Raw genomic sequence first — 23,321 nt, 5'->3', positions numbered from 1 at the left:
AAGACCCAGCAAGTCAAAGGCCTGTGACTCGGCAACACGTGCAGAGCTCCCGACCTTGCCTGACCTTCTAGTCACTAGGAAGCTGGGTACCCTCCATGTGGTAAGGAACCAATCAGAAGTTAGCTGGCAGGCTCTGGATGTGCTTTACGGTTACAGTGGAGTGCAGAGCATAGCAACCGCCCTGAGAAGGTCTCTAGGAATAGCAACCTTCCTGCAGCTGCAGCTGACCAATCAACACAGGACAGGTCACACCCCCCCACCCCCGCCCGGATGCTCCCCTTGCTCTCTTACTGCAATATATTTATTCCCTGCCCCACTGCTGCTCAAGGTCCCGTCTGCTTCTCCTGCTCTGTTGCATGGGGTGGGTGGGGGACGCGACACGGACAGATGATGACTGAGGCAACTCGTAAAATTAAAGACTTTGCAGCCGGGCGTTGGTGGCGCATGCATTTAATCCCAGCACTCGGGAGGCAGAGGCAGGCAGATCTCTGTGAGTTCGAGACCAGCCTGGTCTACCGAGTGAGTTCCAGGACAGGCTCCAAAACACTACAGAGAAACCCTGCCTCGAAAATTTAAAAAAAAAAAAAAAAAAGAGTAAATAAAAAAAAAATAAATAAAGACTTTGCTTTTGCATCGGATTGGGTCTCTTGGTGATTTGGGGGTTCAGAGTTTGGCAACATAAATGGCATAGACTAGCTGACTTAACAGAAAGAAGTTAGGTTTTCAGAATTCCACCGTGGCTTGAAGTCCAAGGTCAGGGGATTGTCTCCAACCTGGGACAAATGGCTAACTGAGGTGCCATTAACATAGCAAAGCAGATAATGCAGATGATGGCCACCAGGATCTCCCAGCATCCCTCAGTCTCTGCTGTTACAGGGCCCTCCAGGCTGGCATACACAGTCCCCTAACCCTAACCCTGAATTCTCCAGCCCAGCTATTGGTCTGGGATTCCCTCCTTGCTGCTCCTCTGGCCCCTATGTAACTCAGCTATTTTGGCTATGGCAGTCTCTTGGCTCGTGGCAGTCTCTTCATTGGAGACTCCTCTCCCCTCCTCCTCCTTTCCCTTTCACAAGGCCCAGTCTGGTCACGCTCACTCTGGACTCTCCCAGATATCTCTGTCTCTGCCTCTATGACAAACCTCCACCATACCTAGAGCAGTCATGTCCTTCCTTCTTATTTCTTTTGTTCATTCAGATATCAAATTGTTCAGGTCTGGTGAGGACTTTTTCTTGGTTTGCATATGGCTGCCTATGTTCTCAACTGCTACAGAGAGAGAACAAGCTCTCTGGTGTCTAATCAAAAAGCATTTTATTAATCTCATTTTCAAATACCATCACACTGAGAGGGGGCTTCAATATATGAGTTTTGGGGTGGCACAAATATTCAGGCCATAACAAACATATTACAGTTACTTTTTTTTTTTTTTGATTTTTCGAGACAGGGTTTCTCTGTATTGTTTTGGAGGCTATCGGTACAGCCCAGCTTCAAACTCACAGAGATCCGCCTGCCTCTGCCTCCCGAGTGCTGGGATTAAAGGCGTGCGCCACCAACGCCCGGCTTGTTTTTTGTTTTTTTGAGACAGGGTTTCTTTGTATTGTTTTGGAGGCTGTCCTGGAACCTGCTCTGTAGACCAGGCTGGCCTCGAACTCACAGAGATCCGCCTGCCTCGCCTGGCTGACACACGTTTACTACTTATAGAGACAATTCACATTCTGTTAGTATTCAGGTATCTGTATTGGTCTGTCCTCGGGGTTCTGACAGGATATGCTCTCAGCTGCAGCCACTAAGAGCACCACCTGTGCACAATCACTATACTCCCTTTTAATTTTTTATTTTTATTTTTATTTTTTTGTTTTTACGAGACAGGGTTTCTCTGTATTGTTTTGGAGGCTGTCGGTCCAGCCTGGCCTCGAACTCACAGAGATCCGCCTGCCTCTGCCTCCCGAGTGCTGGGATTAGAGGCGTGCACCACCACCGCCCGGCTTGTTTTTTTTTTTTTAAACCAGGTTAAGTACTGAAGGGACCAGACCCTCGCCCAGCCCTGCTTTAGCAGCCATGACAGGTTGCAGAAAAGACCCAGCAAGATGTAGGCCTCTGACTCAGTCGCTGAGCTTCCTGACCTCCTAGTCATACCCTCCATGTGGCCAGGAACCAATCACAAGTTAGCTGGCGGGCTCTGGAAGTGCTTTACAGGCTCTGGACCTGCTTTAAGGTAACAGTGGTATAACAGTGACATGCAGAGCATAGCAACCACCCTGGGAGGGCCTATAGGCCATAACAACCAGTCAACCAACAACACAGGACAGGTCAGCCGGAAGTGCACCAATTCTGAGACTGCATACCCCTAGACACCCTTGTTCCTCCTAATAAATTCCCCACCTCTAGGCCCCTTTGGGTCTTTCTCATGCCAACTGCTGAGTTAAGACAGTTAACTTGTTAAACAATAAAAGACTCCTTGCTTTTGCAACGGACTGGGGCTTCAGAATTTGAGCACAACAGTACCACTCGTGAATCCCCTCCTGTGGAGCATGTGCAGGTGCCCAAGAAGGCTAGAAAAGGATTCCTTGCAACTGAAGGTACAGGCAGGCATGAGGCACCAATGTGGGTGCTGGGAACTGATCCCGAGTCCTCTGGGATAGCAGGCAGTGCTCTTTTTATTTTATTATTATTATTATTATTATTGTTGTCGATGTTGTTGTTTTTCGAGACAGGGTTTCTCTGTGGCTTTGGAGGCTGTCCTGAAGCTTGCTCTGTAGACCAAGCTGGCCTTGAACTCACAGACATCCGCCTGCCTCTGCCTCCCGGGTGCTGGGATTAAAGGTGTGCGCCACCACCACCCAGCTCCCAGCCAGTGCTCTTAACCACTGGACCACCTTCTCTCCAGTGTCAAGACTGCCTGATTGTTTAACTGGTCCCACCATTGTGACTAGTTCCTCAGTCCCTCTGTGTCTAACGTGATGTGGCGTTGATAGTATGTTGAGAGGATGAAGCTAACTGTAGAGATAATGCACACAGCAAGCTGATGAGTGTTGTCTGTTAGTGTGCTTATCAGGGGCACAGCTGGAAATCTAAAAGCTTCCCACTCTGCTAGAATCCTCTGGCAAGAAGTGGAGTTTGGGGCATTCAGTGTGGGCCCCAAGCCTAAGCTGTGGGGTTCCTTCAGACAGATGAGAACCAATTCCCTTCTCCCTGGAAGGGTTAGCATTTCTGAAGGCCCCAGACTAGCCTGAAAACTCACCCTCTGAAATAAACACATTCCAGGAGTCTTGGGCAATCATCAGCTCTTGCTTCAGGCAATGCAAGGTTAAGGTTATGGTGATAAGGGGTGGTGGAGGAGGCTTTGGAGGTGGGAGTGTGCACCAAGATGAAATAAATTGTTTAACAGAAACTTGCAGAAGCTTCCTTGAGCTTTCCTGAGTGCTTTGAGCTGCCTTAGGCTTTCTTTACCTGTAACCCCAACCTGTGCTGACAGCAGACCACTAGCCTAGTCCTGCCCCCACCCACTCACACACTCTTGCTTGCAAGCTATTGCTTCACTTGGCGGAGGCTCCGCCCCACCCTCCTTCAAGTTACAGTGTGATCCCAGAACCATTCTTGCTGACCTGTGGTCTGGTAACTAGTGTGCTGTCTTGGCTAACATTGTCTTCGTAGTTCTGAAGCTCAACACTGAGGCCAGACTGTGGTGGCCTGCCCATTTAACCTCACCTGACCCTTGTCTTTCACAATAATTGTCAGCAGGTTAGTTTAGTGATCAGCAAGAGAGTCTTCAGGAAGACATCCTGCCGGCCCCAGCCTGTCCATTGTATAACACATCAGGAGCTGCACTTGGGAAATGGGGACGAGAAAGGTTTTAGGAAATAACACTCTCACTGCCTTTGGTATTAGAGGGCTGAACCTAGGACCTTGCATACACTTGATACTCTGGTCACTAAGCTAGATCCCCAACCTGTGTGTGTGTGTGTGTGTGTGTGTGTGTGTGTGCGTGTAAAACAGGTATCAAAGTTGGGTGTCTTCCTCAATTACTCTTCACCTTAGTTTTTGAAGCATGATTCATTGAATGGGGAGCTCAGCATCTCAGCCTGAGTATAAATTGAAACATGATCATTGCTTGGTATGGTTAAAGGGAAGGTTTTTTTTGTTTGTTTGTTTCTTTTTTTTTTTTTGAGACAGGGTTTCTCTGTGGCTTTGGAGGCTGTCCTAGAACTCGCTTGGTAGTCCAGGCTGGTCTCGAACTCACAGAGGTCCGCCTGCCTCTGCCTCCCGAGTGCTGGGATTAAATGCATGCGCCACCACCGTCCGGCAAAGGGAAGGTTTTTATTGTAGAGATGAGAGAGAGAACATCCAGAGGCACCTGAAAGAATCTAAAGCAGAGAGAGGATGTAGTAGGCGGGACATGGCTGGCAGACTGTACCTGGCCATAGGAGAAGCAGCAGAGAGAGGAACTGTTAAAACCATCCAGTGAGAAGAGGACCACTCTCACAAATTTTGAGCCAGATTTGAAGCAAGTTTTATTAATACTGAACAGGATGATGGACACTGTCCAGATCCATACCTGGGATTTCCAGAGAGTGACTGAAACTTAGTCTAGTTCTTTAAAAAAAAACATTTATTTATTTATTTTTATTATATATACAGCATATGTCTGTATGCCCGCAGGCCAGAAGAGGGCAGCAGATCTCATTACTGATGGTTGTGAGCCACCATGTGGTTGCTGGGAATTGAACTCTCGCCCTCTGGAAGAACAGCCATCTCTCTAGCCCCTGTTGGTCTAGTTCTCATAAAGGGAAAACCTTCATACTTTCTGCTTTCATTCAATGGGGGCAAGCATGCATCCTGACATATTTCCTGCCTACATATGATCAAGCATATCCTATACAGTTGGGGCAACCAGCCTTGTTTACAGAAGTGGAAACACGTGGCTTGTTAGCTTAGATGAACAACAGCCCCCAACATACCAGGAAATTATTTGTTCTTGGGCAAGGGGGGTTATAGGTTAGAGGCATTTTTAATTTATAGATCGCTAAAGCAGCATAATTTAAAGATAAAACAGAACTTTGGTCCTCACAGAACATAGAGAGCAGAGGGAGGAGAAGGGAGATAGAGAGCAGAAGACAGACAGACAGACAGACAGACAGAGACCTAGTGAGAGGGAGAGTGTGGAATGGAGAGGGAGACGGAGAGTGAGCTTAGCCAAAATGGCAGGGCTACTAGGAGAATGAGTAGCTGGGGGTGGGAAGCCAGGGAGCTGGGGGGAGTTAGTGTAGGGGAGATGAGAAGAGCTAAGATAGTAGCATGGGCTTGGAGATGTGTAGCATGCACTTGTGGTAAGAGGGAGCCTGGAGACCAGCATGCACTTTGGTGAGCAAGTAAGCACTACAGACAGTCATTTGTCCCTTCTGCCTTTTGGAATTTGGGGAAATAGAGTTTCCTCAGGGATCCTCCTGTCTCCACTTCCCTGTCTGGGATTACAGACAGGGCTGCTGCCCCAGCTTTTACATGGGTGCTGATGACCGAACTGAGGTCATTGTGCTTGTATAGCAAGCACTTTCACAATTGTCTTCCTAGCACCATTATTCCAACCAATCCCCCCCCATTTGAAATATGGTCTCACTAAGTCGTTGAGTCTGGCTTTGAACTTTCTCAGCAGCTCAGACTGGTCTTGAACTAGCAGTCCTCCCGCCTCAGCCTCCTGAGTGGTGGGTATCAAAGTCTTGTGGCTACTAGGCTCAGCTGATCTTTGTTCTTGAGATTTGCAAAATTGAAAAGCATCTTACTTGGTGATTAGATGGGTGTCATTTGAATACAAATGCCCAGCTGTATCCCCATCAGTCAGCAATCACTATTTCCTGAAGTCAGTCTCCCAGAAGGTGACCTTCTAAGCTCCTCTTAGTTTGCAATAAAGATCTTTTCCTACCATGTCCTTTTCCTCTCTCTCTCTCTCTCTCTCTCTCTCTCTCTCTCTCTCTCTCTCTCTCTCTCTCTCTGTGTGTGTGTGTGTGTAACCTCATGTGTTGCATCCTCAACCCTTTGAGACAGGATCTCTTATTGGCCTGGAATGTCAGCCACCTCATATGCTAAGCTTGGGTTCAACCTGTGACCACCTCCTGTCTCACCATTGCTGGTGTTACAAATGTGTACTACAATGCTTGACATTTTTACATGTGTTATGAGGACTGGATTCAATACCCAGCACCCTCATGGCAGCTCACAACAACTATACCTCTGTTTCTAGGAATCTATATGCACCAGACAAGCACATGGTGCACAGACACATATGCAGACAAAATACTCATACATATAAAATAAAAAGAAAAATAACAAAACAAAATAAAATAGAGTAATAAGCAAGATTCCATTTTTGTTTTGTTTTGTTTTTCGAGATAGGGTTTCTCTGTGGCTTTGGAGGCTGTCCTGGAACTTGCTCTTGTAGACCAGACTCATCTCAAACTCACAGGGATCCACCTGCCTCTGCCTCCCGAGTGCTGGGATTAAAGGTGTGCGCCACCACCGACGGCCACAAGATTCCATTCTTAAATAAAATGTTGTTTTAATAAAATACTGCACACGTGTACTTTTCTTTTCAAAGATGTTAGGAACAGGGCAGTTGGTGTGGGTAATATATTCATAATTCATAGCAAAAACAAGGAATTTTGAATAAATAGCCACAGCATTTTTTTTTTCTTTTTGAAGATATATCCTGTAAATCAGAGAAGGCTGGAGTTGGCTTTTCCTCTAAGAATGAGTCCTTGACTGGCTTGGGCTAGAGAAAGAGTCATATTTCTGTTCCAGGAATCAAAAGTAACATCGGAGTGACCTTCTGGAGAGACACCCTGGCTCTCTCCCCTTGTCCTTTTGCCCAAGGTTTCAGTTTAACTTAACCCTATAAAAAGCAGCACCAAACAGTCGCCCGCCGGACATCTGAGGGTTCAGCCGCAGCGGCAGAGAAGCTGTGGAGGACTCCAGGGAATGTAGACGTAGGCTGTGGAGACAGACTGACAGAGAAGTCGATGACACCTGTGTCTTCTGACTTGTGCAGTAACACAGCCACCATAGCCATTCAGTAACACAGGCACCCAGGAGAGAAAAGCCAGAAGTCCAATTACCGCCTTAACTGGCTGCTCATTACACTTTAAGTTCATCTACTATTATCAAGAGTGTCCTATCTAAAGACTCAGACATAACTGAAGCCGTTTAGACATGGCCTGGCAAGTGGTTTGCTCAATACACGAAACACTTCCCTGCCTCCTGGTCTTTCTGCCTCTTCCTTGCAAATGCACTGTGCCCTTTTCCCAGCTGGGAGCATTCTGAACAGGGAGAGAATTTGCAGTCAGGATCTCTGGCCTGGGCTTGCTTTCTCTGACAGGAGAGTGGCAAGTGGGTCTTCTGGGAAAATTCCAGAATGACCCAACTTGTAGCTCTCAAGGTTTTCTCAGACAGCCCTGTTAGCATTTAAAAATTCACCTTTTTGGTTAAGATAGCAAAGAAAGACAGGGTTACCAGGGTTGATGTGAACACCTCTGGCCTGGAATGCAGGAGGCTTTGGCAGCCCCCAACCCTTTGCATGGCTGTGACTTTAAACACCACAGGTCCCACATCCCTTACAAAGACTTTCTGTGTGTCTGGCCCAGAACCCGGGCTAGGCAGTAGGGGATGAGACTGACAGAGGCAAAGGGAACTGTCGCACTCTTGCAGAAGGACAAAGCGTAGAAAACCAGTTCAATCTGGGATGGGGGTTTCAAAGTGTCAAAGAGGTGCAGGAGGACCAAGGAGGACACAATGCAGGTGAGGCGGAATGGGGGTGACTTGCCGACTTTTCCCTTGTAGCTCTCCCGGTACATGCTGGAGTTGAGGGCCAGCCCCAACCCAAAGAGGGTCCCCAGGTTTTTAAAGAGGCTGGCAAAGGGCGTGGTGTCGAGGTGGACCCATTCTGGCCGTTCACACCATCTCTTGGCTTTCTCCAAAGTCCATAGCAGGTCCACGCCCAGCGTTTTTAGCAGCAGGTAAAATCCAAGTGCGAAACCAAAGAGGAAGAAGGTGATGAGACAATACTTCTTGAGGCTGGCATTGTAGATGCCCCGGATGTGGCTGAAAGTTTCAGCCACAGCAATGCCTGTGCAGAAGAAAGCGCTGTGAGAAATAGAGGTTGCAGTGGGTGACAGGCCATCATCCCACCAGGTGAAATTAAGTCACACACTAAAGTGGAGGGCGTAAAGGCACAACATAGTATCTTTCAGGTGAAAGAATTGTATCACATACATCTTTCCACTGCATTTGAGTTTCCTGTTGTGTGTGGTGGGTCTTGTTTCTGGAATGCTGTGAGTTCCAGGGATCAAACTCAGGTCCTCAGACTTGCAATTGCTCTGCCTCCTCCCCCAGCCCCAAATCTAGATATTGCTTTATAGAGTTTTTTGTTTTGTATTTAACTTAATTTTATGTGCTGAGCCCCTGTTTTTATTTATTTATTTATTTATTTATTTATTTATTTATTTATTTTTTGGTTTTTCGAGACAGGGTTTCTCTGTGGCTTTGGAGGCTGTCCTGGAACTCGCTTGGTAGTCCAGGCTGGTCTCGAACTCACAGAGATCCGCCTGCCTCTGCCTCCCGAGTGCTGGGATTAAAGGCGTGCACCACCAATGCCCGGCTGTTTTTATTTTTTATTTTATTTTTATTTTTTTATTTTTTTTAATGTTTAACCTAAATCTTTTCTTTCTAATTTGATCTCAGCAAATGCAAAAGCACAAACCTCTGAGCCCACAAGAGAACACCAGCTGCAGACATCTGTCAGGTCTGCAAATGAATGTATTTCAATAATGAACTCTCCTAAGGCATTGTACATTTGATAGGTCCTCTGAAAAGGAACTAGGGGCTGCTTCAAATTGAAGATCAGTGAGAAATAAAGAATGTAAGAAGCTTACACATGTGGCTAGAGAGATGGTTCAGTGGTTAAAAGCACTGGCTGCTCTTCCGGAGGACCTGAGTTCAATTCCCAGCAACCACATGGTGGCTCACAGCCATCTATAATGAGATCGGGTGCCCTCCTCTGGCCTGCAGGCAGGCATTTAGGCAGAACACTGTATATATAAATCTTTTTTGTTTGTTTTTGTTTTTGAGACAGAGTTTCTCTGTATTGTTTTGGAGGCTGTCCTGAAACTCGCTCTTTAGACAAGGCTGGCCTGGAACTCACAGAGATCCGCCTGCCTCTGCCTCCCAAGTGCTGGGATTAACGGCGTGCGCCACCAATGCCCGGCTTATATATAAATCTTAAAAAAGAAAAAGAAAAAAAGAAGTTTGGGGACTTTAAACAAACAGTTGGGTGAGTTAGCTTTTCTGGGGTATCTTTAGTTGTACAGCTCTGAGAAAGCTGTAGAAACTAAGAATTTCCAATTGCGTGCCTGTGTGTTTATGTGTACGGATGCTCTTGTGAGCATGTGCTGTGGAGGCCAGAGGTCAGCCTCAGGTGTTGTTCCTCAGGGTCGTCCACCTTGTTGGCTTTGTTTGTTTGTTTCATAGGTTCTGCCCTTGGGACCTGGAGGTCAGCTCACCGAGTGAGCTCCAGGGATCCTCCTGTCTCTGCCTTCCCAGCTCTGGGAATACAGGCATGTACCACTGTGGCTGCCTGTTTAAGTGCATGCTGGGAATCATCTCAGGTCTTCATGCTGGTTTATAGACAAGGCCACTTCCTTGGCCTGCCTCCCACCCACCCTTGACTTTGAAACTAGCGAAAGACCGACGGCTCGGAGGCCTCGCCGAGTAAGGGAGGTGCAGAAGAAACAGGGTAGGGAAGAAGTCAGAGCGGTGGATACCTGACAGGACTCCAGCCACAACCTGGTGGGGAAAGTGAGCTGCAAGGTAGATCCGGGACAGACAGACGTTCAGTTGCACGGCCCAGTATCCCAACCACAGGAGGACTTTCAAGGACCTGCAAGAGAACAGACAAGCACTTCAGAACCCAAATGTCAGTCCTTCACCAAAGAAAGCCACCCTGCTGGGGATGGAGGAGCCTGGCAAACTGAGGCCTGTCAGAGGAAGTTTTGGAAATCGGGAGACCCACTCAAAAATGCATGGTGCTTGTGGTGGCTTGAGTAAAGTCTCCCTTGTATTCTCAGGCATTTGTTACTTGATCTCCAGTCGGTGGCTTTGTTTGGGAAGGATTAGGAGGTGTGGCCTTGTGGGAGGGAGTAAGTCAGTAAGAGCAGGTTTTGGGAGGGTAAGGCCGTTTTGAGTATTGAAACCGCTCTCCCTACTTCCTGCTTCAACATGTGAGCTCTCGCTGTTCCTGCTTCCATGTTTCTCTGCCCACGATGGATCCCTTCTCTCCTTCTGGAACCAAGCCCCAAACCCTTCCTTCCAGTTGCCTTGGTCATGGTGTTTCATCAAAGCAATAGAAAAGTAACCAAGACTGCTTGTGTGATTATTTTTAATTTAACAAACCCTTTAATTTATTGTTGTTGTATTTCTGTATGTGATGTGGGAGAGGAATACATGTGTCACAGCATGTGTGTGGAAGTTAGAGGACAAGTTTGCGGGGCTGGTTTTCTCCTTCACCTTTATGAGGATCACACAGCAGGCGTCTTAACCTCCTGAGCAGTCTCTCCAGCCCCGAAGGGCTTTTGCTTTTCATTTTTCTTCAGAAGGGCCTTATACAGCCCAGGTGGACTTCAAACTCACTACGTAGCCAAGGGTGATCTTGAACCCCTGATCCTGCACTTGTCAGGTGCCACCATGCCTGTGTCATTTATATACTTTTTATGATGTGTGTCTTGGTTGTGCGTATGGCTGTATACCATGTCCATACCTGGTGTCCACAGAGGTCAGAAGATGCAGTCAGCTCTCCTAGAACTGGGGTTACAGACCATGCTGAACCACCACATAGGTGCTGGGAACTGAACCTGGGTCCTCTGGAAGTGTTCTTAATCCCTGAGCCATCTCTCTAGTCCCCTTTTATATGCATTTTAACTACCACCCTCTTTTCTTTCTTTTTTTTTTTTTTTTTTTTTTTTTTTTTGGTTTTTCAAGATAGACTTTCTCTGTGTAGTAGCCCTGGCTCTCCTGGAACTCTCTCTGTAGCCCAGGCTGGCTTCAAACTCATAGAGATCCACCTGCCTCTGCCTCCTGAATACTGGGATTAAAGGCGTATGCCACCAAACCTGGCTTAACTACCCAATTTTATCTGATAACTAAGGATTTACACTGTAACTGCATACCTAGGGTCCCCACATTAGGAATATCTTATATCTGTTTATTTTAAACTATGAGGTGACTCCAGGTTGATACAAAATTGGGATTTTGTTTGTTTGTTTTTGTTTTTCAAGACACAGTTTCTCTGTGTAGCTCTGGCTTAAAGACTTGTACCGTTGCTTTCAGGAGGCACGGGTAAGAAGATCTCTATGAGTTCAAGGCCAACCTGGTTTACAAAGTGAGTTCCAGGACAGCCAGGGCTGTTACACAGAGAAACCCTGTCTCAAAAACAAAAACAAAAAACCAAACAACAACAACAAAACAAAAAACAAAAACAAAAATGCTTGCACCATCACTGATCACTGACTGGCTTTCTTTCTTTTTTTTTTTTTTTTTTTTTTTTTTTGGTTTTTCGAGACAGGGTTTCTCTGTAGCTTTGGAGGCTGTCCTGGAACTCACTCTGTAGACCAGGCTGGCCTCGAACTCACAGAGATCCGCCTGCCTCTGCCTCCCGAGTGCTGGGATTAAAGGCGTGCGCCACCAACGTCCGGCCTGACTGGCTTTCTTTTTCTTTCTTTTTTTGTGCTGGGGATATAGCTCAGTGATACAGTAGTTATACAACATGCACAAAGTCCTGAGTTTGAATAATGGAACCAAACCCATAAATGTATGGATGAAATAATTAATTTAATCTAAGCTTTGTCACTCTCTAGATCAGTGGTTCTCAACCTACCTCATGCTGCAACCCCTTAATATAGTTAGTTCTTCATGTTGTGGTGACCCCCAACCATAAAATATTTTGTTCCTACCTCATAACTATAATTTTGCTACTGTTATGAATCATGATATAAAAATCTGATACTCAATCCCAAAGGGGTCATGACCCACAGGTTGAGAATCAATGCTCTAGATGATCTTTTGAATTCCTATCCATGGTGGTAAGCTTTGTTTATTTGTCTAAATCAAGAGTTGCCCTGGTGTTTTCCTTCTGGCCCTAACATTCCGTGTCTTTGATGTTAACTCACAGCAGAAGTGCTGTGACTCTGACTCGTGCCAACTGTCCATGTGAAAATGGGCTTGTGGAAGTAGGAAGAAAAGCTCTATGTCAGCAACAGAGTTTGCAACTTCCTGCTTACCCACATCCCCAGCGGTGAGCTCTTACCGGAATCCATATGTTGGCTTTTTCTTTCCACGAAAGATAGAGAGGGTAGAGGTGACCATCACATAGTATACACCTGCTGCGCCCATGGCATGGCCGGAAGGACTCCCTAAATGACAGAAAAGAGATGAATAGACTAATGGTGGAAAGATGTCCATTTGAGAAACTGCCAGTCACCCATCCAGCAACCCATCCATTAATCATGCCTTCCATCTGACTATCCGTTCTTCTTACTATCCACTCATTTATCTATAATTCAATTATTTAACAAACTGAATTCGTACTATGTGCCAAGATTGTTCAGGGATCTGGAAGCATGGCGGCCAGCAAAACCAGAGAGGTCATCACTACCTTTGTAGTCTCAGATGGTCTGGAGATTGCACAGGAATCAGGACGTTGTGTGTGCAAGTTACATGTTGATCTGTCAACCATCAGTCCCCTTCTATTTTCCTTCTCACTGTGCTCTGGCCACACTGCCTCGTTGCTTGCCCCTAAACATATCAGGCATGCTCTTCTCCCATAATTCCTCCGGTTAACTTTTTTTTCCTCTGACCAACTTATAGTTGTTTCCCATTCTTGAGATCTGCCACCCGTATTCCCTCCAAGACAGAACAATAGTTTTCCAGCTGCTAAGAGCATACATAGGTGTAGGCTGTCCTTAGTTCCTAGCCATTTGTAGGGTTGGCTTTGAGCTGAAGACAGCCGTCTTAATCAAGGTCATCCTCTATACCTAGGTATAGCCTGTATCCCATAACTGGTCTGTATTAAGAGACATCTCCAGTTTGAGAGCTCCTTGTGGAGTCACGTGAGATTTAGTTACAACTGGACTTCTCCATCTGCCCATCAGCGCATCCCTTCCCCTGCACAATTGTGGCTCCAGAGAGTTATCTGCTGCTCTCTCATCTCCATTCCAGTCAGCATTCCAGCAGACCCCATGGACAAACTCTCTCTCCTCTCCTATTTAAAAAAATATTATGTGTGTGTATGTGTGTTATGCCTGCATGTATGTCTGTTTGCCATGTGCATGAAGTATCCAGAGATGCACTGGATCCCCTGAAACTGAAGTTACAGACATCTGTGGGATGCCATGTGGACACTGGGAACTGAGCCTGGGCTGTTTTGGAAGAGTGGCCAGTGATCTTCACTGCTTAGCTATCTCTCCAGCCTCCTCTTCTCTCTTCCCTGTCTTCTTTTTGCACTCAAACCATCATCTTCTAACAGTCTGTTTTATTGATCTATTATCATTTTTGTATACTGACACACCATACCCACTGCAAACTTCAGCTCTTGGGGATGGAGAGATGGCTCAGAGGTTAAGAGCACTGACTGCTCTTCCAGGGGTCCTAAGTTCAATTCCTAGCAACCACATGGTGACTCATAACCATCTACAATTCAATCTGGTGCCCACTGCTGGCATGGAGGCAGAACACTGTATATGTGATAAATAAATCTTAAACAAACAAACAAAAACTTCAGCTCTGTGTCCAGGACCTTTGTTTTGTTAGCCAGCAAAGGTATCTCAGGCATCTCAAACAAGGCTTGACACATAGTAGGTCCTCAATAAAAAACCAATGGTCTCTGAGACTAAACATCCAAGATGTTTCCTAGCAGAAGGCCAGGGAAGGAATACTGAGGAGCACTGAGACTTCCTGGGAAGAACTTATTGGATATTGCTTCCTCCCTTCCTCCATTCCTCCCTTGCTTCTTTTTTTTTTTGAGATAGGGTTTTTCTGTGTAGCTTTGGAGTCTGTACTGGAACTCTCTCTATACACCAGGTTGGTCTTGAACTCATAGACATCACTTGCCTCTGCCTCCCAAGTGCTGGGACTAAAAGTTGAGCCACCACCGTCCAGCCTGGATATTTCTATTACAAAAAAAAATCTATCATTTGATCTAATAATTCCTATCTGGCCATATCTAATGAAACACAGGTTGGCCAGGGGATGTGGCTCAGTTGCTAGCATACTTGTCTAGCATATCTAGTATCTCAGGAGGGTTGGGGATGCAGGAGGATCAGAAATTCAAGATCCTCTTCAATCACATAGTGAGTTTAGGGTCATTCTGGCCTACCTGAGAACCTACCTCAAAGCAAAGAAACAACCTGTTATGAAATAATCTTTTTGTACACTGTGAAGATGTGTCTTTATCAAGGCACCTTCTGACTGGTTTAATAAGAGGCTGAGTGGCCAGTAGCTAGGCAGAAAGAGATTAGGAGAGAGAGACAAATTAAGAGGGTGCTGGGAAGAAGAAGGGTAGAAACACAAGGAGTCGAAAGAAGACAGTGAGAGAAGCAGGAGAAAAACATGTTGAAAAAAGGTACTGCCACATGGTAGACTGTAGATAAGAAATATGGGTTAATTTAAGATGTAAGAGTTAGTGAGTAACAAGCCTAAGCTATCAGCCGAGCATTTATAGTTAATAGTAAGTCTCTGTGTGGTTATTTGGGAGCTGGCTGGTGGGACAGAAGAACTCTGCCTACACAACCTCCCAAAAAGATAAAAACTTCACATAACTTGAGGGATGGACAGTCAGCTTAGAGGACCTTGGTCACTAGGCCAGGCTTCTAGGAAGGACAATAATGTCTCAGACTTCCTTCAATCTCTTTTACCTCTCTAGATACAGGGTTATGACTCAGTCACTCTGACTAGTCTTTTGCCTATGGGTGTGGCCCTGCCTCTCTCAGACTGGTAACTTTAGTCCTGAAAGTATCACTCAGATTTCCCAAATAGCAGTGGAAGGCCCTGCTGCCAAAAATTAGGGTTAAAGTGTACTAAATGGAAGACAAATTAAGTTGTCACAAAAGAATGAAGTAATGGCCGTCCTCAGGCCCCATCAAGGTCAGCATAATCCACACAGGATGTTGGTGCACGTCACTTCAGGAAGGGCTGGGACTCTCACCTGGTCCAGTCTCACAGGTGACAGGGAACTGCTTTATCAGGGGTGCTGAGGTGTTGCTGTAGTAGTCCGTGTCCAGGACCCACCAGTATGGGCGCTGTCCAAAAAGAATCCTGTGGAAAGCAGAGCCAGTGTCCAAGTGACTACAGTGCATGATCTTACTGGAAGCCCACACTTTCAAAGAGAGAAAGAGGCTGGAATATTTGGTGCCTTTGGAGATATGCATCTCCATTTGCCTGGGAAAGGCCTAGGGGGGGTGGACTTTGTGTGAAACAGATAACTTCTGAAATTTTTTTTTCAAGACAGAGCTTTTCTATGTAACAGCCCTAGCTGTCCTGGAACTTGCTTTGTAGACCAGGCTGGCCTGAAACTCACTGAGATCTGCCTGCCTCTGCCTCCTGAATGCTGAGATCAAAGGCGTGTGCCACCGCCACCATCACCATTGCAACTTCTGAAATTTTAACAGGTGAATGTATTATTTATTCAAACATAAATAATAGCTTCCCAAATCAGATGCAGTGGTGGCCTTAGCTATTTGGAAGGCAAGAGGATCACTTCAGAACAAGACTTTGGGGCTAGCCTAGGCAACACAGCCAAGATCCTGACCCCTCCCTTTCTCCTTCTTTACCTGCCCCCCAATCTCTCTAACTTATGTGTGTGGGTGCACAAGTGCTGTGGAGGTCAGAGGTCAACCTCCAGAAGGCCATCTGCCTCTTTAACAAGGGGCCTCTCTCTGACCTGAAACTTACCAGTTAGGTTATTAGCTCCAGTGTTCCACTGTGTGGTGGTTTGAATAGGTATTTAAATACTTGGCACATAGGGAATGGCACTATTAGGAGGTGTGGCCTTGTTGGAGTAGGTGTGGCCTTGTGTTACTATGGGGATGGGCTTTGAGGTCTCATATGCTCAAGCTATGCCCGGTGTGGTAGACAGTCTCCTGCTGCCTGTGGGTCAAGTTGTAGAACTCTCAGCTCCATGCACCATGTCTTCTCCAGCACCATGTCTGCCTGCATGCTACCATGCTTTTGCCATGATGATAATGGACTAAAACTCTGAAACTGTAAGCCAGCTAGTTGCCATGGTCATGATATCTCATCACAATAGAAACCTTAACTAAACTACCTGTCTTCACCACACCAGTATTGGAATTATAAATGCATTCCACCATGCCCAGCATTTTCAGGGGATCAAATTCAGGTCCTTGGGCTTATAAGACAAATGTTCACTGACTGAGCCACCACCTCAAGTTGATTAGCATATTTGAAGCCTTTTATTCAATCCAGAACCCAATTTGCTCTACTCTTAAAGACTTTTACTACATATGGGCTAAGAATATGAGAACTAGAGATGAACCTTAAGAATCACCAGGAGAGGGCCAGAAAGATGGATGGGCTGGTGAAGGCACTTGCCCATAAGCCTGATGACCTGAGTTGTATCCTTGGTAACCACACAGTGGAAGGGGAGAATATACTCCTGCAAGCTGTCCTCTGACCTCCATAAGCATGCTGACACACACACACACACACACACACACACACACACACACACACACACACACGCACGCACGCACGCAAGCACACACTCACGCATGCTCGCACAGACTCATTCACAACAGGCAGTGATTGTCAACCACTTACTAAGTTTCAGGCCAACTGATGTCACGTTGAGTCCTTGACTCAAAAACAAGACAGAGAATGCCCTGGAACTGGGTACAGTTGTGTACACCTCTATTCCTAGACCCGAAGCCTGAGGCTTGAGGATTATAAATTGGAAGTCAGTATAGGCCACACAGAAAGAGACTATCCTTTAAGGAAAAAATCTCATGGGCTGAGGATACAGCTCAAGGATAAAGAGCATGGACAAGGCTCTGCCTTCAGGTTCAAAGCCCACCCCCATGGAACTTAAAAACAAACAAGCTAGGCCTGGTGGCTCACACCTGTAGTCCCAACACTTGAGAGGAGGCATGGGTCAAGACCAGACTATTTAATCTGGGCTACAGAATGAGATGATTCTTCCATGCTGCTCCCGCCCCCCACTCTTGCCACCCCCAGCCCCAACTTAAAAAACACAATCAAAATCCAGGAGTGGTGGCGCACATTTTGGAGGCAGAGACAGGCGGATCTCTGTGAGTTTGAGGCCAGCCAAAACAATACAGAAAAACCCTGTCTCAAAACAAAAACAAAAACAAAAAGTCCCCAGGTAAAGTAGGGAAGGGGCTGAGGGTGTCTCATTAGGTAAAGTGCCTGCTATGAAACCTGATTCCATCACCAGAACCCATCAAAACATCAAACCAAAAAACCAAAGCAACAACAACAACAAAACAAAAAACCCAAACCTCGGCATGGTGGCATAACGGCAATGTACACAGGCTGGGGACCCCAGGGTCTGACCTACTCGGCAAGCTCTGGTCCAGTCACACACACACACACACACACACACACACACACACACACACACGCACGCACGCACGCACGCACGCACGCACGCACGCACGCGAAAGCCTGGCACATAGTAACTGCTCAATAAATAATATAAAAATAAACTGCGCACAGTCCACTGTGATTATTATTAAGATTCTGGAGAGAATAAAAAATGTGGTGACTCGGCCGGGCGTTGGTGGCACACGCCTTTAATCCCAGCACTCGGGAGGCAGAGGCAGGCGGATCTCTGTGAGTTCGAGGCCAGCCTGGTCTACAGAGTGAGTTCCAGGACAGCCTCCAAAGCCACAGAGAAATCCTGTCTCGAAAAACCAAAAAAAAAAAAAAAATGTGCAGACTCTAAAACAAGCTCAGAGAGTTCATGTAGCCCTCTGAGGACACACAGTTGGAAGGTGACAGAGCAAGGTCCTGGCTATCTGGATCACTTCTCTCTACCTACCCAAAGCGTCGGATCACTGGCTTCCTTTTCACAGCCTCCCTGCTTCTTTCCTACATCTATTTCTAAGGTACTATTCTTCTTCCAAGTAACAAAACCGTTTCTTTAAAACCTGCACTCATGCCGGGCGTTGGTGGCGCACGCATTTAATCCCAGCACTTGGGAGGCAGAGGCAGGCGGATCTCTGTGAGTTCGAGGCCAGCCTGGTCTACAAGAGCTAGTTCCAGGACAGCCTCCAAAGCCACAGAGAAACCCTGTCTCCAAAAACCAAATAAATAAATAAATAAATAAATAAATCCTGCGCTCAGGGGCTGGAGATTCATTCAGCTCAAATAAATAAATAAATAAATAAATAAATAAATAATAAATAAATAAAACCTGCATTCAGGGGCTGGAGATTCAGCTCAATTGGTCCCATCCTTGCTATCATGCACAAAGCCCCAGGTTCAAACTCCAGGATGCTAACCTGCACGTGGGAACACACACCTGTAATCCCAGCAGGAGAGGAATTTGAGGTCATTCACTGCCTGTTACATAGTCAGTTGGAGGCCAGCCTGGGCTACACAAGACCTTTAAAAATAAAATAAAATAATAATAAAGCAAAACAAACTAGAACAAAGACTACACTCTGACTTTTCACTCCTTCAGGTCTGATAAAATAGACTTTCCCTGTTCCCAGGCACTGGTGCAATTCCTACTGTCTTCGTTCCTTCTGGTGATACTCCGATGCCAAGGGAGGTCTAAACTGTGGCTCTGTGAGCAGTATGGAGTGCCCATGCTGAAGGACAGTCATTTCTAGAGAGAAAGCAGCCCTTCCCCTGCTAAGCACCCCCTCTGCATGGTTCTTACCACTTAAAGACGAGGTTGATCCAGTCCCCAACCACTGCCACCCAAAGGAGTTTGATGCCCACAGTCTCTTGAAGATGAAACCAGATGGGGAAGAGGACGTAGAAGGCATTCCTGAGGTCAGCGATCACAGACACTAAAATGAACCAGTCCTGAGAGTCTTCGTAATTCACTTGGAGGTAGCGGGTTGATTGGATCCCAAAGTCGTGGAGAACGTTCATTCCTTCCTCCATCCTCATTGCCTGGGTACCTTGGGAGCCTGGCAGCAGAGCCTGTGCAGTGAGTCCAGGCTTGATGGCGATTGCTCTGCTATCAGTTTGCGCCGTGCCCCTGTTTTATATGCCTGGATGCAGTCTGCAGGTCAACCCAGCCCTGATCTTTGGACTCAAAAACCACTTTTGTCTAAAATCTATTGATCAAAGGTGCATCATCAGTAGGTTGATGCAAACATGTTCAGGGTGATTTACGTAAAATAGCAAAACAGGCACACAAAAACAGCCTGATCTGCTATTGGCAGAGCCAATTATTAACCTGGGCACACTGCTTGACAGCGCTAGGGGCTGTCCTCCTCCCTGGCCCTTGAAGCCAGCCAGACACCCCGGGCAGAGTCTGTTTCCACCATGGTTCCTGCAGGGCGTCTGCTTTTTGAAGTCTGCAGCTGCATTTATTTGGAGACAAAGGGAAGTTTGCCGCTGTGGGGACTGACGTTTTAAGTTATTAATTTAAAATACACAAAACGTACAATAGGTTCTGCTGTCCTGGGAACTGTCGCTCTGTTGGCTTTTCATCAATTTCATACGGGTTCGGGCTTTACCTCTGGTTTGTGAAGTCAGCAGCCTTTCCAATATTGATTTCGTATTTCTTAGGGCAAGTAAACAATTGTTGAAGATGCTTTTCATTTAGGTGTGTGTGAGTGTGTGAGTGTGACAAAGTGCCTGTGTCTAGATCAGAGGATGCCTGTCAGGGGTCAGGTCTCTCCTCCCACCATCCCACCGTGTGAGTACCGGGGATTGAACTCAGGTCCTCAGGCTTGGCCGCAAGCACCTTTACCTGAGTCGTCTTGCCCAGCCCTAGAGCAATCACTTTTTTAATGCAGTGATCAATTCACTGAATTACCTTAAAACTAAGACCTTTTGAATTTTAAGATGTAAGTTGTTTTTCTTGCGTGCGGGTGTTGTTGGGAATCCATTACAGAACCTCAAGCATGCTAGCCAAGTAGGCCAGCTCCGAGCTACACAATAAAATGGACACATGACATGTGACACGTGACACGTGACTCTAAACAGGAATCTAGTAAGTTGGCAACTGGAGACTCTAGAGGAAAAGTTAGAAATTTTTAGTTTTCGAATTTTCGAAAAGGTTCTGTTCTTTGACATCAGATCTCCTGCATCAAAGGCTTCAAATTCACTATGTACAAGAGGACAACCATGGTCTTAAACCCTGTTGTCTCCCAGGTGCTGGACCATGAGCTGGCCCTGCCATTCCCTGTGTGTGTGGTGCTGTGTGTCCCTGGGCTTCCTGCACGCCGGCCACTTACTCCAGCCAGTGCGCTAAGTCTCTGCCTCATCTTAGTCGTTTTTGAGAAAAGGCTTTAGAGCCAGGTGTAGTGACACTCATATTTAATCCCAGCACTCAGGGGGCAAAGGCAGGAGGATCTCAGTGAGTTCAAGGGACAGCCTGGTCTATGTATCGAGTTCTAAGGCAGTCAGGACTACATAGAGAGACCATGTCTTAAAAAAAAAAAAGAGGAAGGAAGGAAGTGAGAGGAAAAGGAAAGGGAAGAGGCATTAGTGTCTTGCTTATTCTTTCTGTGTATTTATAAATCAACCCAATACAAGGGACAGAGCAAAAGCCTTACTCTCCTGTCACAGAGGACTCAGAGGGAAGCAGGGAAGTGAATTAAGTGACAGATCCATGCATTTTTTTCAAGGGCAGAACCAGTAGGAATAAAAGACTTGAGAGCCCACATGATTTTCCCAGCAGTAATCCATATTAACTTTCACATAGGGATTAGATTGGGGGCAGTGAGAAGAAATCCAGACTCCCTAAAGCTGAGGGCATCCCATGCTGGAAATGATCCGCACATCTCCCAGGGTATGTGCTTTGGACCTGGAGGTGAGATCTGGCATCATTCAGGGCTGCCATCAAGGACTGCCGTTATCTCTAGCAGACTCTGATTGCACTACCCATATTGTCTCTAACCTGGAGAGACAGTGAGGCGGTGTTGACTCTTCGTGGCCACAGAGGAAGCCGGTGCTCAGTGTTTTAGGAGGCTGGGACATTTGTATCCTTTACTGTCAAGACTATGGGGGCCATCAGGAGGGTGTCACAGCAGAAGAGACAGCCTCTTCCCTCTAGACCAGGTACATCTTCTTAGAGAGTACTGAGTATCCGCTGTGGTGATCCTAGGACTCGAGTTTCTATGGATTGAGGTGAGTTGAAGAGAAACAGCGGATTCTCTGACGAAGCATCCAAAGGCCACTGTCTGGGTCTCTGCGAGGAGAGGAACTGGGCTCTCTGTGTCAGGCGGGGTTCTGTCACGTGCTCAGCGTGTGGAGAGCGGACTGAGAGCGCTATCTTCCGAGGAACTCCCGGAGAATGCTCCAGTGAGATAAGGGTTCAGAACGGGGGTTGATGTCCTATTCTGAGCATGCAGAGGCTGTGGCAGGCTCTGTTGCAGCCTGCCTGCTATGTGGAGTGGGGGCGGGGGCCCTCTAGGTCAGCTCTGGATTACATGATGAGACTATTTCCTGGACCTCATCTTTGACCTCCCAGCTCTTTCTTGCTGCTTCCAGCAAATTTTTATCGTGTGCAGAAAGAGATGAAGCCCAGAGGACCCTAGCCGGTTGGAAAACTGACTGAAGAGAGAAACTGTGGATCCTCCAAGGTCTAGGGTATCACAAAAGGCAAATCCGGTGGACAGAATATTTGGTCTTCTGGAGGCCTAGCTAAGTATCCAGTTGTTTAAGGAATTACGTCACTTCCTATGATAGTGTATGCTTGTAATCCTAGCAGGGAGTGAACCCAGGAGGCTGCCAGTTCAAGACCTGTTTGAGCTACACTGCGAGACTCTGCCTCAAAAGACCAAATTCACTAAGGGGTGGAAGGATAGCTCAGCCGCTTAACAGTTGTGTGGCATGAGATTCTGCGTTTGTTCACCAGCACTACAAAAACAAACAAACAAACAGATATACAGATAAAGAAAAGCCCTTGTGGACGAGTGGGAGTGGTGTGTGTGTGTGTGTGTGTGTGTGTGCAGCACAGCACACACCTTTAATCCCAGCACTCGGGAGGCAGGGGCAGGCGGATCTCTGTAAATTAGAGGCCAGCTTGGTCTACAGAGAGAGTTCCAGGACAGGCTCTAAAGGTACAGAAAAAAAACCCTGCCTTGAAAAAAAAGGACTCTTTTTAAAGATCTATTTTTAATTATGTTTATGGGTCTGTGTGTGGTTGTGTGCAGGTCAGTGTGGAGCTGGTTTTACTGGCAGTTGTGGGCTACCCTGTGGGTCCTGGGAACTGAATCTGAGTCCTGTGCAGGAGTAGTAGTAGTACATGCTTTCAAACACTGAGTCATCTCTCTAGCCCCCTCCCTCCAATTCTTGCCATTTTCTTTAAAAAATAAATTCTCCAGCTCAATTTAACCAACATTTCCCAAGGACCATGTCTCTCCGACTCAGTCATTCCAAGCTAAATCCTGGCTGATCTCTGGGGTACTGGCAGTCTATGGGGGACAGGGAGCCAGACAAAGTGACCAAAACTGAGGGCTCTTTGTATTGAAATTGTCTCTTATTTGTACAAATTCCAGTGAGTCCCTAATGGGTCCTGAAAAACTCTGGGCATCTAAATGTCAGCTGGGAGGTTCCAGTGAAAGATGAAAAACACGAAGGGTGGGAAGGATTGGACTCCTCTTTGTGACATACGATAACCAGCGGGGACACTGGGCATTTTTTTACAGACAGCCAGAAGTTTGGGAAGAAAATGAAGGAAAGGGGCCAGAGAGTGCAGTCTGGCCCACCCTTAAATAGCAGGATGTCCTGTCTGTCACCTTCTCCAGAGTGAGATTGACTCATTCCTTCAGGTTTATTTGCCAGCAGGGAGCCAAGAGAGGAAGGGGTGAGGCTCACCACACACACCAGCCAAAACTATATTTACTACCAAAAAAGAAACTCTGGTTCTATTTGGAGCTGAGTCCTGTATTCTGGCTGGGACTCTGGGTTCTACTGAGAGAGGGGCTTCGTTTACTTTCTAAGTTAGTATTGCTAAAGTAAGTCTTGTTTACAAACTGCAGCCAGGATATAGCTCACTCTGTGTGTGTGTGTGTGTGTGTGTGTTTGTATGTGTGTGTGTGTGTGTTTGAAAACAGTGTCTG

General features: G+C 46.6%; 1 protein-coding gene across 1 annotated transcript; it reads right to left on the bottom strand.

The window, feature by feature from the left end:
* Positions 1–6,530: 6,530 nt before the first annotated feature.
* Positions 6,531–19,274, bottom strand: G6pc1 (glucose-6-phosphatase catalytic subunit 1). The gene is made up of 5 exons (XM_040749749.1): positions 18,956–19,274; positions 15,236–15,345; positions 12,341–12,446; positions 9,804–9,919; positions 6,531–8,110 (listed from the first exon to the last, which is right to left on the bottom strand). The coding sequence occupies exons 1-5, from the start codon at positions 19,189–19,191 to the stop codon at positions 7,599–7,601; spliced, it is 1,080 nt and encodes a 359-aa protein (XP_040605683.1). The 5' UTR covers positions 19,192–19,274; the 3' UTR covers positions 6,531–7,598.
* Between the last annotated feature and the right edge of the window lie 4,047 nt (positions 19,275–23,321).

This window comes from Mesocricetus auratus, unplaced genomic scaffold (genome assembly GCF_017639785.1).
Source record: "Mesocricetus auratus isolate SY011 unplaced genomic scaffold, BCM_Maur_2.0 Super-Scaffold_100007, whole genome shotgun sequence".
NCBI lineage: Eukaryota > Metazoa > Chordata > Mammalia > Rodentia > Cricetidae > Mesocricetus > Mesocricetus auratus.
This window is presented reverse-complemented; position numbering and strand designations above follow the sequence as displayed.

Bases quoted from the DNA above. Each gene is read 5' to 3' on its own strand.
- G6pc1 (XM_040749749.1), bottom strand. From the start codon at position 19,191: ATGAGGATGGAGGAAGGAATGAACGTTCTCCACGACTTTGGGATCCAA. The intron at 15,346-18,955 runs GTAAGAACCATG...TGCTTTCCACAG, and splicing joins ATCAACCTCGTCTTTAAGTG to GATTCTTTTTGGACAGCGCC. The intron at 9,920-12,340 runs GTAAGAGCTCAC...GTTCTCTTGCAG, and splicing joins AAGCCAACATATGGATTCCG to GTCCTTGAAAGTCCTCCTGT.